Source organism: Phalacrocorax carbo, chromosome 3, assembly GCF_963921805.1.
Source record: "Phalacrocorax carbo chromosome 3, bPhaCar2.1, whole genome shotgun sequence".
Taxonomy (NCBI): Eukaryota; Metazoa; Chordata; class Aves; order Suliformes; family Phalacrocoracidae; genus Phalacrocorax; species Phalacrocorax carbo.
This window is the reverse complement of record NC_087515.1, coordinates 25240200-25254422: the sequence shown is the minus strand read 5'-3', so window position 1 is coordinate 25254422 and position 14223 is coordinate 25240200. Positions and strand designations below refer to the sequence as shown.

The 14223-nt window shown below is 42.2% G+C and overlaps 1 protein-coding gene across 4 annotated transcripts in view; it reads right to left on the bottom strand.

Annotated features, from left to right (window-relative positions):
- Positions 1 to 13826, bottom strand: part of LOC104047078 (FLVCR choline and heme transporter 1) — a 59837-nt gene extending 46011 nt beyond the window's left edge. For 2 of the 4 annotated variants that reach the window (XM_064446212.1, XM_064446213.1), the window contains exons 1-9: positions 13015 to 13826; positions 9542 to 9686; positions 8878 to 9018; positions 8535 to 8602; positions 8189 to 8292; positions 6912 to 7022; positions 5987 to 6092; positions 5653 to 5764; positions 4921 to 4988 (exon numbers count right to left, since the gene is read on the bottom strand). In XM_064446212.1, the coding sequence (XP_064302282.1) occupies positions 4921 to 4988; positions 5653 to 5764; positions 5987 to 6092; positions 6912 to 7022; positions 8189 to 8292; positions 8535 to 8602; positions 8878 to 9018; positions 9542 to 9686; positions 13015 to 13665 (1506 nt within the window). In that variant the 5' untranslated portion in view covers positions 13666 to 13826. Of the gene's footprint in view, positions 1 to 2114; positions 3532 to 4920; positions 4989 to 5652; positions 5765 to 5986; positions 6093 to 6911; positions 7023 to 8188; positions 8293 to 8534; positions 8603 to 8877; positions 9019 to 9541; positions 9687 to 13014 lie in introns of those variants that run through there. The other 2 variants (XM_009507330.2, XM_064446214.1) reach the window with 2 other exon arrangements.
- Positions 13827 to 14223: the final 397 nt, after the last annotated feature.

Here is a 14223-nt window from a genome sequence, read left to right as displayed (position 1 = left end):
TGAAACAAAGAATGGGACACCAACAAAACCAAAATATTAAAGCAAAAATCTTTGCTATCTTCATGAGAAGAACAAAAGACATGAGCAGTAAATACCATGGGTCTTACATGGAAATACGTTTCTCTTAGGAATATTGTTTACTTAATTCATCTAGTTCATGCATTAACATCACTTCTCCCTCTTCACAGACGTCAGACTGAAGGGGGGGGCAGGGAATCACATAGGTACAGGAACTTAGTTTGTGGTCTATGAATCACTAGTAGCCTATAACACTGAAGAGGGTGGCACACACATGTATTGAAAGACAGCAACGGAAAAGGTCACACGTTCCCATTCACGCAGGAAAACTCATGAGTTCACAGAATGGAAAATGAAAGCAATAAATGCTTATACCTTAACCCAATTTCACTTGGTTGTAGATGCACAAGATAGTCCAAAGATTTCTCAAAAAGCATTTTTTTCATTAGGCAACATGGGCTCCAGCTCTAATTACACACTCCAGTGCTCATCTCTGAGACAACAGACTATCCTGAACAGAGGAGATTACCAAGAGGATAAAGTTAGGAAAACCCTATTAACCTGAAATGATTTGTATGTATTCTTCCCACTTTTTCCCTTGTTTTTTCTTCCTCATAAAACATGAGCATTCAGCAACAGAAAGAGATGTTATTAAAGACAAGCACCCATCTACAAAATAAATGCTCTGAAGGACTTATGTAACAAACTGAAGAAGAAAGCTCCCGATTGCAGCAATTCCTGACTATGCCTTACAGGTCTGGTATTTTCACACCCAGCTAACAGCAACGAGGGTTTTAAGGCCACGTTAGGAATCCTAAGTAAAAATGGGTCAATTTTCTCTGGGTGTCTCCTACTGAAGTTAGCAAAGGTTTAACATGGTCTGGAAGAAACAAAGATAGTTATTTTCAAGGCTAATCTCTGAATCATGTAGCTGAAAGTTAAAAGTTACACACCCTGTGGGGCCCCTGGGAACGTGGGGGCAGCCCCCTTGCTTACAGTCACCATTGCATGAGTTCTCCTGCATCCTCTAGAGTTTTCTCAAAGCACTTAAAAGCATACAGAAAAGCAAAAGCTGATACATGGGATTGGGATGCCTCTCCTCACTTGGTTTCCCACTCCATCCACTAATAGTTGAGATGTAATTCCATTCATTAAACAATTACCTCTTTAAGCAGTTATCACTTTTAGCCCCCACCTCTACTCTTAGCGGAGGGCTGAGCCAGAATCTCAAGGTTAAGAGAGTCAGAGACCCTATTTCCAAATCTAGATGGATGTTGTTTGTTTAAAATTTGATGCCATGAAAGCCCAAATTAAAAGCAAAAAGACCAAACCCCCAACTACCTCAAACTTATTTCTGCTGTGACCTAGAGCCCCAGTTTCTTGACAGACAGATAAGATTATTGCATAAATACTGGTTTGTTCTTTATTTGCTCTTTATTTTGCTGCTGAGCCTTTTATTTAAATACTTTATGATTACCTGGAAATAGCTCATAGGTTTCCAACTTTCAAGCTCCTTTTAAAGGGGGAGTATTAAATCCAGGATGTAATTAAGCCTGCTTTCATTATTAGAATATTTTCTTTTCAGGGACCCAGCAGGGTTTCCAGCACGCCAAAATCTTGTTTGGCCCATTTCAGAGGACAGCCAAGATAAAAACCACAAGGAGCCAGAAGGGCTAAATATTTTTTCAGTAATCAGCTGAACATAACTAAAGAAACTAGTAGTGAGTATTTAAAAAATAAATTTTAAAAAGGATGACAAAAGCTTAATATTTGAATCTGAACAGCGTGTACTGGACATTTCAGAAAGCATTCTGGATACGGCCAAATACCTTCTGTTGGACATTTGAAAACAATTCCCCAAAACTACAAAGGTATGATCTTGTTAAGATTTTGCAACAGCAGAAGTACAAAGCAACCAGGGGCCATGAACACAAATATTTACTGAATCTGTACCTTGCAGAAGGATGTATATGTTTTGGCACACCTTATTATCGTTTTTCCAAAGGGAAAAGCCACTCATAGATATCAAAAGGCAGGAGCTTTCACTTTGCTCACTCAGGCTGAAAACGTGTTCATCCCTTGATGGGGCAGTTTGCAAAAAGTCTGCTAACTCAGGTCTGACTTTTGCAGTAATAGTAGGGCCTCAGTATTACTGTAGTACTATCAGTTCTGTAGGTGTGCAGATAGAGCACAAGGTAAAGAATATTTTCAGAAGCACTGCAGTGAGAGATCCACATCCCAAAAATCAGATAAATATAATAATGCAAGGTGAATGTTAATGAAGCCCCTTCCTTTTATAGCTAAGATACACAATATAAACAGCAAACGTTTCAAAGTGAAGCATCACTGTTTTCCTTTCAGTCATCCTTACAGCTTTTAACAAACTGTGAAAGACATGATTTAAGTTATACGAGCACAAAAATTTAAGAGACAAATAATACAATTCATAATGCAGAGAAATAAATGCAAAAAACCACATTTTCTGATACTTCACAAATATTCAGAGGAGGTTTAACACACAAAATGGTATTTCTTCAGCAGCACTGATTAAACTCAAGATGAGGCAAGGATCTTTACAAAATAAAGGCACCAGCTCTTTGTAAACACATACTCCTCTCACTTTAACTGAGAAAGCGTTCAAAATATTCTGTGGAGGCAACCTGTGTGGTAGTGTTCTATTGACTATAAATACCTCACAGTAGAAATATCAAAGGCCTTTCTCCTCCTTTTTACTGTATTTAATAAGAAATGGTTTTTCTTCATTTTATCTACTGGGAAACTATTTAAGTCTCCCCAGAAGTGTAACAATCTATAAAACAATGTTTTATCTGCCTTCTGATATCTATCAAGAAGTTTCAAGGCAAAAGAAGTGTCAGATGCCAGTATGAAACACACACATTTGCAGTCATCTCTTGTTTTCAGTATTGTGCTATAGACAGTTTCCCGAAGGAACCGTTGGCTTGTATTAAAAATACAGATACATTTAAAAAAAAAAAAAGAACTTGTGAACATCATCCAGCTGTGCAGCTACCTACGTTCTGACTTCTCAAATGCACTAGCAAAGACTGAACAAGAAATTAACTACCTCTCAATTCTTTGCGGAAAAGATGATTAGATACTTCTGATCACGATGACTGTACTTCAAGATTCCAGATTTTTTCAAGTATGCATCCTGAACGTACATGTCTCCCTAGCATAGAGAGTATTCCCACAGTTCTTTACTAATGAAACTGCAAAACTTTAAAACTGTTAAAATAAATATTCCATACAAAGGTGAATTGTTTGCATCTTAGGCAAAATGAACTGAGCATCTTCATAGTTTCCACCACACAACTATCACCAATATTACCAAACACATTTTACTACTCATACACACAAATCCAGTGATTACACTAATTAATATTGTTCAATATCCAAACTTGTGCGTTTCTAAGTCACCTTCTTTCAGTTTTATAAAGCCGACTGAATTTTTAATGTAGTATTTTCAGGTTCTACAGGACTGTCAACTGGTACCTGGAGGGGGGGGAAAAAAAAAAAGCCGTAATTGAGCTATTATACAGCAGAAGCTATTCCCAACCTCAGTATCCTTGGATAATTATTAGGTTAGACTCCAATACTATATGTAGTTAATTAGTTAAATTAGAAATTTTTAGAAAGCCCTGTTTTCCCTTCTCTCCATAATTAAAAAAAAAACCTAAAAACACATAATTGAGTTTCTTAGTAGAACTCTAAAGTATATATTTACTGCATATAGATACTTATTACATAGATATTAACTCTTGGGTTTTGTTCTCCATTACGTTTAAATACAGTAGAATCTTGATGATCAAGGTTTGGAATCAAAGTGCTACTGTACCTTATTAGCACAGGCAGCTCTCAATTATTTATGGTAATATCAGGGAGAGAACTACAGGCTTTTGTTGTATCCTGGCTAATATAAATGAAGTCGTTAATTAGCCTAGATTGTCGCACAAGCTGATAATGGGAAACAGAACAGTCATGGACCACTGCCTACAGTCAGCACAGACACCCCGAGACAGCCCCAACCCAGGTTGGTAAACGCACCGGATGCCATACTGTGCACACACAGCTGCACAGGTTTCAGGTTCATGTTAGCTCATATAGCACCAGCTTGGAAGTTTCTGAACGTTATGCAGTAGCTAATAGTGTGCACCTGATCACAGATGATCAAATGCTGCTACACATGCAAGACACCTACACATAAAAAGAAGCGCGACAGAGGATCTTGCAATATCTGACTCCAAAAAGATGTTTCATTATTTTGATCCAAATAATCAAAAACCCATAGCACTGAAAAAAGTTTCCAATGTCAGCCTTATTTCTACTAGTAACTGTGATAATTTGGAAAAGCTGCTGAAACATGGTCTTGGAACCTCCTGAACAGCAGAAAGTTCTATGCTTACTCTTCATTTAAATTGAGAGAGGGTGCTCAGCAGAAGAACCGACCCAGCCCTTCATGCAGCACAGTATAGAAACTGCACCATGACTTCTCTTCATCAGATACAGACTTCACTTAGAGGGATTGAAGGTATTTTAAATAAAATACATACTCTATAGCACAGCCTCCTAACCTAATACACAAAAAGGCTTCACAATTTACAATGCTACCTGCAAACACGAAAAAGCAAGATTCAGGTAATAAAATCAGAGATTAACATTAGCCACTTAAAATTCAGGAAAGTCTGAGAGCAGAAGGTCTTTTATTTTTTTCATGGGAGCTCAGGGAAGAAACAGCTATCTGAGGGCAACATCCCATGTGGCTCTACTGTTCCAAAACGGCATGGGAACAGTCATATTAGAAGTTTTTGTCAAATACTCTTTTGCCAATAGAAGCCAAGCATTCAAGTACAGTAATACAATCACGGTAAAAGATTCACTTACAGCTTTAAGGTCCAAATTCATAATCCCTGAATTCACATTGTGTCTTCGCAAATCTGATTTTATTAAGGCTGAAACAAAAAAATGAAGAGACAGCTGGTTCACAGCTTTGCAATGACATGCATTTCAAGGGAAACGTTTGTACAGTGCAACACACAGAAGCTGCTTTCAGCACATATTCAAAATAACTGTATTCAGTCATTTGCATTTTGAACTTGCTCCTCACAAAACACATGCACAATGACAATGAAAGCGTTTAAACCATGAGTACTTAAAGCAAAGCTTGATGGTTTTAGCACTCTCAGCACATTTGGAAGTACCAGGATGTGGAAGTCACTGGTACGGTTCAGGAATACATCAGCAGTTTCTTGCGTTTGGAAAACTGCAAACTGTCTCCATTTATGTATTTGTTTACATTTACCATCCTGCTCTGAAGATAAACATCTGCCTCAAATTCAAGACATGACTCAAATGGGTGACAGATGGCTGTCCATATATTAGCAACATCATCCTTAAAACAAAGGGTATGAACACAGCAAGTATTTAAAATGAAAAAGAAAAAAAAAAAACTACCCCAAACTCTGCATTTATAACTCCTGTCAGCCCAGCCCAGCCACATATTTAAATTCTATATGTCTGAGACACCTAAAAACTACCCAGAAATTCACTATGTCAAAAAACCCTCCATATTTTTACATTAAAGAGAAATCATTACTTACATTTCTGAGTAATTACCTGTTAAGATAATGCCCACAAAAATCCAAGCACCAAGAAAGAGATTTCCTGTACGAGGACTGTAGACTGTTGTGAGTTTTCCTTGAACAAGTGTAAAGATGATTCCAAATATCTATAAATGAACGAGTCACTTCATCAGGATCATACAGAACAGAGTCATCACTTTATCTTGCAAAGTTTCAGGTCACATCTTATAGTAACCAAATTTTAAAAAAAATTAAGACTACAGCAACACAGCAGAGACTTAGCAGCCAAGCCTTAGAAAACTTTCTCAGATTCAAGCAGAGTGGCCTTCCTAAGCATTATTTCACTTGGAGAAATAAAATTATATTACCTGTGCTGATGCATTAAGAAGACCTGAGGAAGTGCCTTCAGACTCTGGGTACGTAATTTCCACAGCAAATTCAAACCCAAGTGGGAGATAGCCAGTCATGAAGAACCTGTTGAAGAGGAGAGTAAGAGGATGACATGTGTGGTCTTCATCTATTACTACAGCTAAGAAAATCAAGCATAAACACATGGTATGAATTAGCTGGTATTCTGAACTGTCTGTTTTCAGGACCTAACATGATTCAACAGTTGCTCTGCCTGCTTCATTCCCCCGACCTCATCCAACAATTTTAGCCATACATATGTCTGCTAGAAGCTGCTGTGGAGGAAGCTGAGGGGACCGACGGGTGACAGAAGACCAGGGGCTTAATGCAGTTGGGGTTGGTTGATTGGTTTATAAAGTGAAACTCACAAGACATTTCTGGCTCTACCTTGACTGCTGTGTCTGGATACAGCACTATTCCCTCAGCACCTTTTGGGGCTTTTAGAATATGTACCTAGTGTTCATGCTCTTCTGAGCAAACAAAGCACCCAGTGCGTTGCTTGGGCTATCAAAATATACATTAAACAAAATGCACAGAAGCCAGGCTCCATAGATTTGCTCAGTTAAACTCTAATCAGTTATCCACTGGTAAACAGAAAAATTAAGCTTTACTGAAGACAGCTTTTTGAATTGGAACCGAATTGATCACAGACTTCCCTTAGGTCCATAAAAATGTTAAACGAAAGTCACTGAAAAGTGAGTACTTCAGATTTATTCTGCTGTAACAGAAGGTGAAACCCTAGTAAACCCTACCTGTACTGTGAGCTATAGGCATAGGTTGAGAGCATGGCAACAGAATACACAGTAGAATCATTTAGTTAAAACAGTTAAATATTGTTTCTGAACGGAACTGCAGGGAGTCTTCTAGTCCTCTTTAACTGCTTACCCAAGTACTCCTCCAGTCACGAACACTACTGTAAGGTAATTGAGGTCCAGAGTGAAAGTAAATACCAGCAACCCAATGAAAGAGAGAATGTAAACAATCAAAGTAGTCTGCCTGTAACCCAACAAAAATAAAAAAATTAACATCATTAACATAAGGTTATAGCAAATTGCTGAATCATGGAAAAGTAACATAAACGTTACTTACTCTCTAACAACTGACATTTACACCTATAAAATTTGCTTCATGTAATTCTGACTCAAACAACATGCAATAAGAAGGTATCCCTTCCCGAACTCTTCATTGCCTAGGTTATATGGCTGCTTCATTCAAGGGTAAAGAGACTTACTCAGACTCTCAAAGAGTGGACAATCACAGCAGATACTACTACCTCAAGACTATTTTAGTTCTCCGCTATGTTGTACCTCTTGGCCATCCTCCAGCCCTGCCCATTATACAATGCATCAATACATGAGCAGCCAAATAGAATGCCTCTTAGGCTGACCTTCATTGCTAATAGCAAGTCAAAAAAATCTCATTACAATGTCCTATTTATTTTAAATCTGGAATAAGGGATGCCATCCAAAATATTAAAGCACATATCACTTATGAATAAGCCAAAACATATGCAGAAACAAAGCCAATCTACAGTATTAACATTCATTAGGTTTCTAGAGCTCTTGCACATAATGTACTAAGAGTCACAGGGGAGAACTACTCCACTGCAGGCAGCGCACCAGGTCTCTCTCCTGGGGGCACACCACCACGGGTGTTGGACCTGGGAGCTCCTACCCCAGAACAGAGTTCTGCTCCATGGTCATCCCCTGAATTAAAGCAAATGTTATGCTTACTAATACGACCAAGAGTAGTGGAAAAAAAAAATAGAAACCATCAACTATCCATTTTACAAAACAATGTAGAGTAGGTTTTGAGCCTTGTTGCTTTCCCACTGGGAAGGAGCCCACTGGGCCAGCGGGACACTGTATATAGGACATACAGCGCTTTCCCTGTCCGTCTCACAATCCTGAAGGGACAGGAGTAGATGTAAATCTCCTTCGCATCTTTGCATTCTCCTCTCTCATTTCTTTTGGCCAAGAACCAGTAAAAGCCTCAAGCTTTTGCTGTAGTTTCAGAAACTAGCCTCCATCAAGGCTGCTAGAAGATCAGGGATGAACTGAATTTTATCATCAGTTCACTTCAGCCCTTACGTTGCAGTATTTTTCTAACGCAATTGCACTGCTCTCCTACCCCTAATCCCACACATGCCTACCCACACTTACTTGTATGTTTTAGTGAAATCCAGCCACAAACCACAAATAATCGAACCCACCATTCCTGCCACCACCAGTGTCAAGCCAATTCTCCCAGCGTTCATTTCTTCTCCCTTTCAACAAATATTTATATGGTGCTCATTAATAACTTGCTTCCACTCAGAGTCAAGTTCAGACCTCTTGGCAGTCATAAGCGCAAACAAACACTCCTATGACTCCCATAGCTGTATGGTGCAAGAAATTGTAGGGGTGTATAAAGGAAACCAAATGTCTGAGCATACATGGCACCTAAATAAACACCACCTCTGCAAATGTACATTAAAAAAAAAATACAAAGAAGATCCAAGAAACTTACCTCATAATGAGTTACTATCATCTGGTTTAATAACGTGGAAACAGAGTAAAATGCCCCAGTCATAATACCTGCAGTACCAAAAGAAAAGTTTCAGTCATTCCAGGTGTCACCACACAGACCTGCTACCCTAAAGACTCACATCAGAGGCAATACCTTTTATCTGCCAGGTAAGATCTCTTCACAAATGGTATTTTGAATCCTGTCAGATTTTCCAGCACCGGCTGCTACGTAAGTTTGACACTCCCTCCCCCATGAAAAACCACCACCACAACTAAAACTCAATGTGCTTTCAAGCACATGTTTGAACTGTTCTGCCAGACTACAGCCAGACAGCACCACTTACCATAACTGATCAGCAGAAGTACAAATGGAATATTTTTGAACAAGTTAATAATCGACTGCTTGTAGGAGTAATCCTCAGGAGGCATAGTATGCAGGACTGCTTGAGAGTGACTAGGAGGGTATTTGGGCTTTTCTTCAAACACTGGGGAAAAAGGAGGAGGAACAATTTTGATTTGTCATTACCAGACTAATGCTTTTTCATTCCGAACCATTTCAGTCTGATGAATTTCAGAAAATTAACTTGTGGTTTTTAACACTTCCATAAAATTTTCTCATGGAAGAATCAAGTAGCAGCCGCAAAGGACATGCGAAATATTTGGTCACATCTGATTGCTACCAACCTACAGTCAGACAGACTTCATCTGCAACACGTCTGGACCTTTGTATCTGAACTGTAAGAATAGCAGAGAAAATTCACATTATATCATAACGTCCTTGTAGCAAAAAGCCTAACTCAACTAAATGTTCTGAGAGAGGTCACCCCATGTGAAGCACAACACGCAGTAAACTGGTTGTCGCTTAACCCTGGCGCAACAGGTGAGTGAACACAAGTAAACTGGAGAAAATGTAACCTCAACTACTTTGAACAAAGTCAGATGCTTTAAATGAGATGTTGTAAACACTCCCTATGGTCACCATTTAAATTACAAGAATGCAACACTTACCAACTCCTGTTAAGAAGAACAAAATTGTGGACACTATCGCTGTTCCGTAGAACATGATGCTGATGTTATGTGCTGTTAGATCGATATCGTTAGGTGTATTTGGAACCAAAACAGGCGGCAACAAAAAGCCAATTGCAGTGCCAAGCTGTAAAGCAAGAAAAGAAACAAAAAAATAACTTCCCTGTGAACATTAAAAAAAAAAAAAAATTCAACAGAAGTGAGAAGCCTTACCAGGCAGAATTCAGAATTTATATCATAATAAGTATTAATAAAACTATGATGGAAAAGTGTTCCTTTAGTATCATACTTCTGAGCCATTTGCTCTCAATGACATTTTGCAATCACGTCTTCCATAACCCGAGTTATTTTCATTTCTAAACTACAATACTATACCTAGTATACAGCACATTTAACAACTAAGCATTAAGGAAGTTTTTTTGCAGAAGAATCTTTCATAGGAAAACACTGTGCATGCACATAAATTTGTTTCAGTCATCCTGCAACTGAAGACCTAGAGATGACATAAGACTCCAGCTACTCCTGTAGAAACACTCTCCTCTTTCTCTCAATTAAAACTTTGCACTTGATGTCACGATCCTGCCACTACAGTAGCAAAGATTGTCATGCAAGGTTTATTGCAGAGCTGATAGAGCAGAGAAGAGCAAGAGAAAAGGTGCATCCTTATTAAGAAGCACAAAACCAAAACCTATATCTGCAATTATTGCTAAGGAGATAAAGAAAAAAAAATAATCACACAATATAGTAGTAGTGGGTTTGTATCTGGAGTCAATTCCAACTTAGGAAGTGATCTTGTATTAAAAAGAGATAAAAAACAAGGACTGAAATGTTGGGTATATATATAAAGCATTTTAAAACATGAAGGAACAACAGTCTTGGACTACTCTCCAATTTATCTCTGCTGCTCCTCCAAAACTAAACTGTGTTTTAAAGAGTTAGAACAATTTTTTTTTTTTAAACTAAAAAAGCCTGCATCTATTTCAGGTAAAAAAAAAAAAAAAAAAAAAAGAGCAAAGACTATTAAAGTAGCAAGTCCAACATTCAGAAAGTACTCAAGGATGTGCCAGTGTGCTTACAAAGTGCCCTTTGTGCACATGCCCGATGAGGGTTTTGCTGCTTTTTTTTCCCCCACAGACCATCAGGTTTACACAGCATCCAGTGCTCACCTGAAGAATTTGTTTCTTTTTATCCTCATCCTTCAGCATATGAACCCTACAAACACAAACTGGGTACATAATTGCTCTTTTTCTTCAGGTATGTTTTTTCCTCCCACGATGTGAGCCAATACAGTACCCAGAATATTCCAAGACAGTCAAGTCATACCATTTTTCACATTTTATGTCTACAGAGGTTAAGGCCAGAAGGACCAGGATTTCCGATGTGTCTGGTGGGTCCAGTTTGAGATGCTGAACACTTGTGGCAATCTGCCACTCCTAACAACCGTTGACAGGTACATCTCTGCATTCTCAGTGATTTAACTACAAATGATCAGCATCTCAAGAGATAACGGTTTGATTTTTGATAACTAGTCTGTCCCTCCCCTGCCTGTTGTGCCCAGCCCTGTCTGCTGTAGCTCTGAAGTTATGCAAAATATCTGTTAAGAAATCAAGTGACCAACAGACCAGTTGGTTATAGCAACCCGAATCTGTTACATAGTTCACCTTGTGCAATTAAACAAATACAGTGAGACCGTACCATAATGCATATGCAAAGTGAACTGCATTAGGATAAACAGACAATATTACTTCTAATTTCCAAGCGCCTGATTTGTCATTTTAGTACTCTTTCAGTCTATCTTTTGAGAGGGATGTTTTGGGCTTTTTTAAGAAAGCAAAAACAGAGAAATTCTATTGTTTGGCACCACATCACTCTTCACGGGTCACAAGCAGGTCTGGGATCCTAAGACCTAAGCAGCACACAGCCCTGAGCCAGCTGGGTACGGCACAATTGCAGAATAAGCCACTATCCTCTGAGCAGGACTGGCAGAGGGAGACAACACACACTTTGTGGCTTTCACAGGTATTTCCCAGATGGGTGGCAGAGGACCATCAAGCACATCAGCACACTAAGATCAGTCATAGCTTCTGCAGAGGAATACGGTCCAGAAATAACTAAGTTCTTTTGTTCACACCTCTGCTCCTGTTTTCCTTGTCCATCCTTCCCATAGCTCCCATCTAGAAAATCCCTGCTCCTGTCCTTCCCCACTCCAACCCCTCATCTCAGCATCTGAGTGAAGCATCAGTTTCAGTCTCTCAGGTGGATCCTTGGCACCATACTACAGCAGTGAAACCCCAGTAAATCCTTGCTACTGGGAGGACTGGTGCATGTCAGGAAGAATGAAAATTTAGTGCCAAAGAAACCTTTAACCTGATTCCAGGAAGCACATGCAAAATTTTTGCTCAACTGCTAAAACAACCAACCAATCCACCCCCAAATCTTCAGTCCAAAAGGACCCCCAAATCTTCAGTCCAAAGGCTGACTCATCCACTGGAAGACTTCAGTGCAGGGGATGAGGGGGAAATTGTTTTGGAAAAATGCTGGGGAAACTGTGAAGAGTCAGGTATGAGATAATGAGCAACCCTAACGGTAAATATGTAATGCTAATATATCCACTGTAATAATCCAAAATGCACAAACATAAAATCATTAGACTAACATGAGGAAAAACAAATCCCCTGTTACCTTAATCAAACTGTACCTATGACCTCAGCCTGCGCCAGTGATGTTGATGTTTTGTTGCCACAAAAAAGCAGGGACAGTGGCAGGGGGCGAGAACAAGTCTATAGGAGAGAAAGAAAACCATCAGCATCATATCTTCACCCGTGCTTTCAGATACGGCTGTTACAGCTCTCTGAAAATGCCACGGAGCTCAAGAAAATCCGTGACTCAGTTATCAGCTCCCCACCTATCAGCGTGTTACAGAAAATGTCATGAGTCACCAAGGCACAGACTGCTGGCACTTAGTCATTCCAGGCCATGTTTTCAAAGCAGAAGCTAATACATGTTGGCATTGGGGCTCTCCATGGAAAGTTCAGGTACTTCACCCCCCCAGCTGGGGGTAGGTTCTGTCAGACGGTGGATTCAGTCAGACGAATGATGCCAAATTCAAGAGACAAGATGCCAAACAAAAAAGGAAGAGAAAGCGGAGCAGGACAGCTTCTGAAAAGGGTCTTCACTGATGTACTCCAGGCAGCTGACATAAGCGCGTAAGCTGCTACACGCTGCCATGCGGCCAAGGTCCTGCCAAAGCAAGGCTGGCCGGGGAAGGTGGGACGTAACACCACCTCCGTGCTCGCCCTGGCTCCATCACTTTTAATCTCTCCAATGCTGTTCCATAACCATTTCTTGGAGAATGTTTTTTCCCACTTAAACAACTTATTTTTAAATCAATGCCACGCCAAACTCTAAGGCGGCTCACTCCTTCAAAGCCTCCCTTGCCCCCCCTCCACCCCTACCTGGTTGCCCAGCACGGCCACGGCGCAGGCGGTGGAGACCTCGGTGGGGCCGAACCAGACGGAGGCGATGCGTGAGGGCAGCCCCAGGATGAAGACCTGGGCGACGGCGCAGATGCCCTGCGCCGCCAGGGTGATGGGGTACCGGTCGGGGGCCAGGCTGGCACACTTGAGCCAGGCGCCCAGGCCGTTGAGGCCGGCACCCAGCAGGGCAGTGAGGCGCAGGCCACGGGTGTCCAGCAGCCAGGTGGCGGGCAGGATCAGCGGCACGTAGGCCACCATGTAGACCATGGAGAGCCAGTCTATCTGCATGAAGGAGACGCCGTAGAAGCCGGCGAAGACGTTGCTGAGGATGCTGTACTGGATCCACTGGAAAGCGTTCACCAGCGAGTAGCAGCTGAAGACGGCCAGCACCGCCAGCCGCCGCCGCGACAGGCGGGTCTCCAGCCGCCCGCCGCCCGCCGCCAGCATGGCCTGGGCCTCCGCCGCCCGCTCCCCGCCGCCCGCCGGGGCCGCCCGCCCGCCGTCCTCCGCCTCCTTCCCGGGGAGGAAGCCATTGCAGCGCTGCAGGGGAGGCACGGCGGCGGCCGCCGGCATCTCCCCGTTCTCCTCCTCCGCCTCCTCCTCCTCGCCGCCGCCGCCGTCCTCCACCATCTCAGCCGTCTCCCCACCCAGCTTCCCCGGTGGCAGCGGCGGCGGCGGGCGCAGCCCGGCTCTACCTGCCAAGGTCACTCGGCGCCGGCTCCTCCGGCGCCGCGAACACGCCGGCTCCGCCGCCGCCGCGAACACGCCGCCGCCGCCACCCGCCCCGCCCCGCCCCGCCCCAGGGTGCGGGGCGGAGCGGGAGGCGGCCCCGGGAGGTGGCGGGGTCTCGGCGGGCGGTGCGGCACTGGAGGGGCCGAAGGCGGTGTTAGAGAGCTGGTACTGCAGCAGCGCTGCTTGCGGGGGGGCCGTTGGGTGTGCGTATGGGGGTGTGTATATACTTAAATATACACATCTTAGAGCCTGTTAAACTGAACCCATAAAGGCTGTCCGTGCGGGTGACTGAGAGCCATACAGAGATGGGAATGATGTCAATAATCCCCATGACATCCCCGAGGAAGGAGCAGCATAATCTCGTTCCTGTTATGGCTTTCTTAGCCGGCGTGTCCCGCGCAGGCAAGGCCGAGCGGTCACAGACCTGCGCTGGCGGCCTGTCCCTCGCCTACCTCC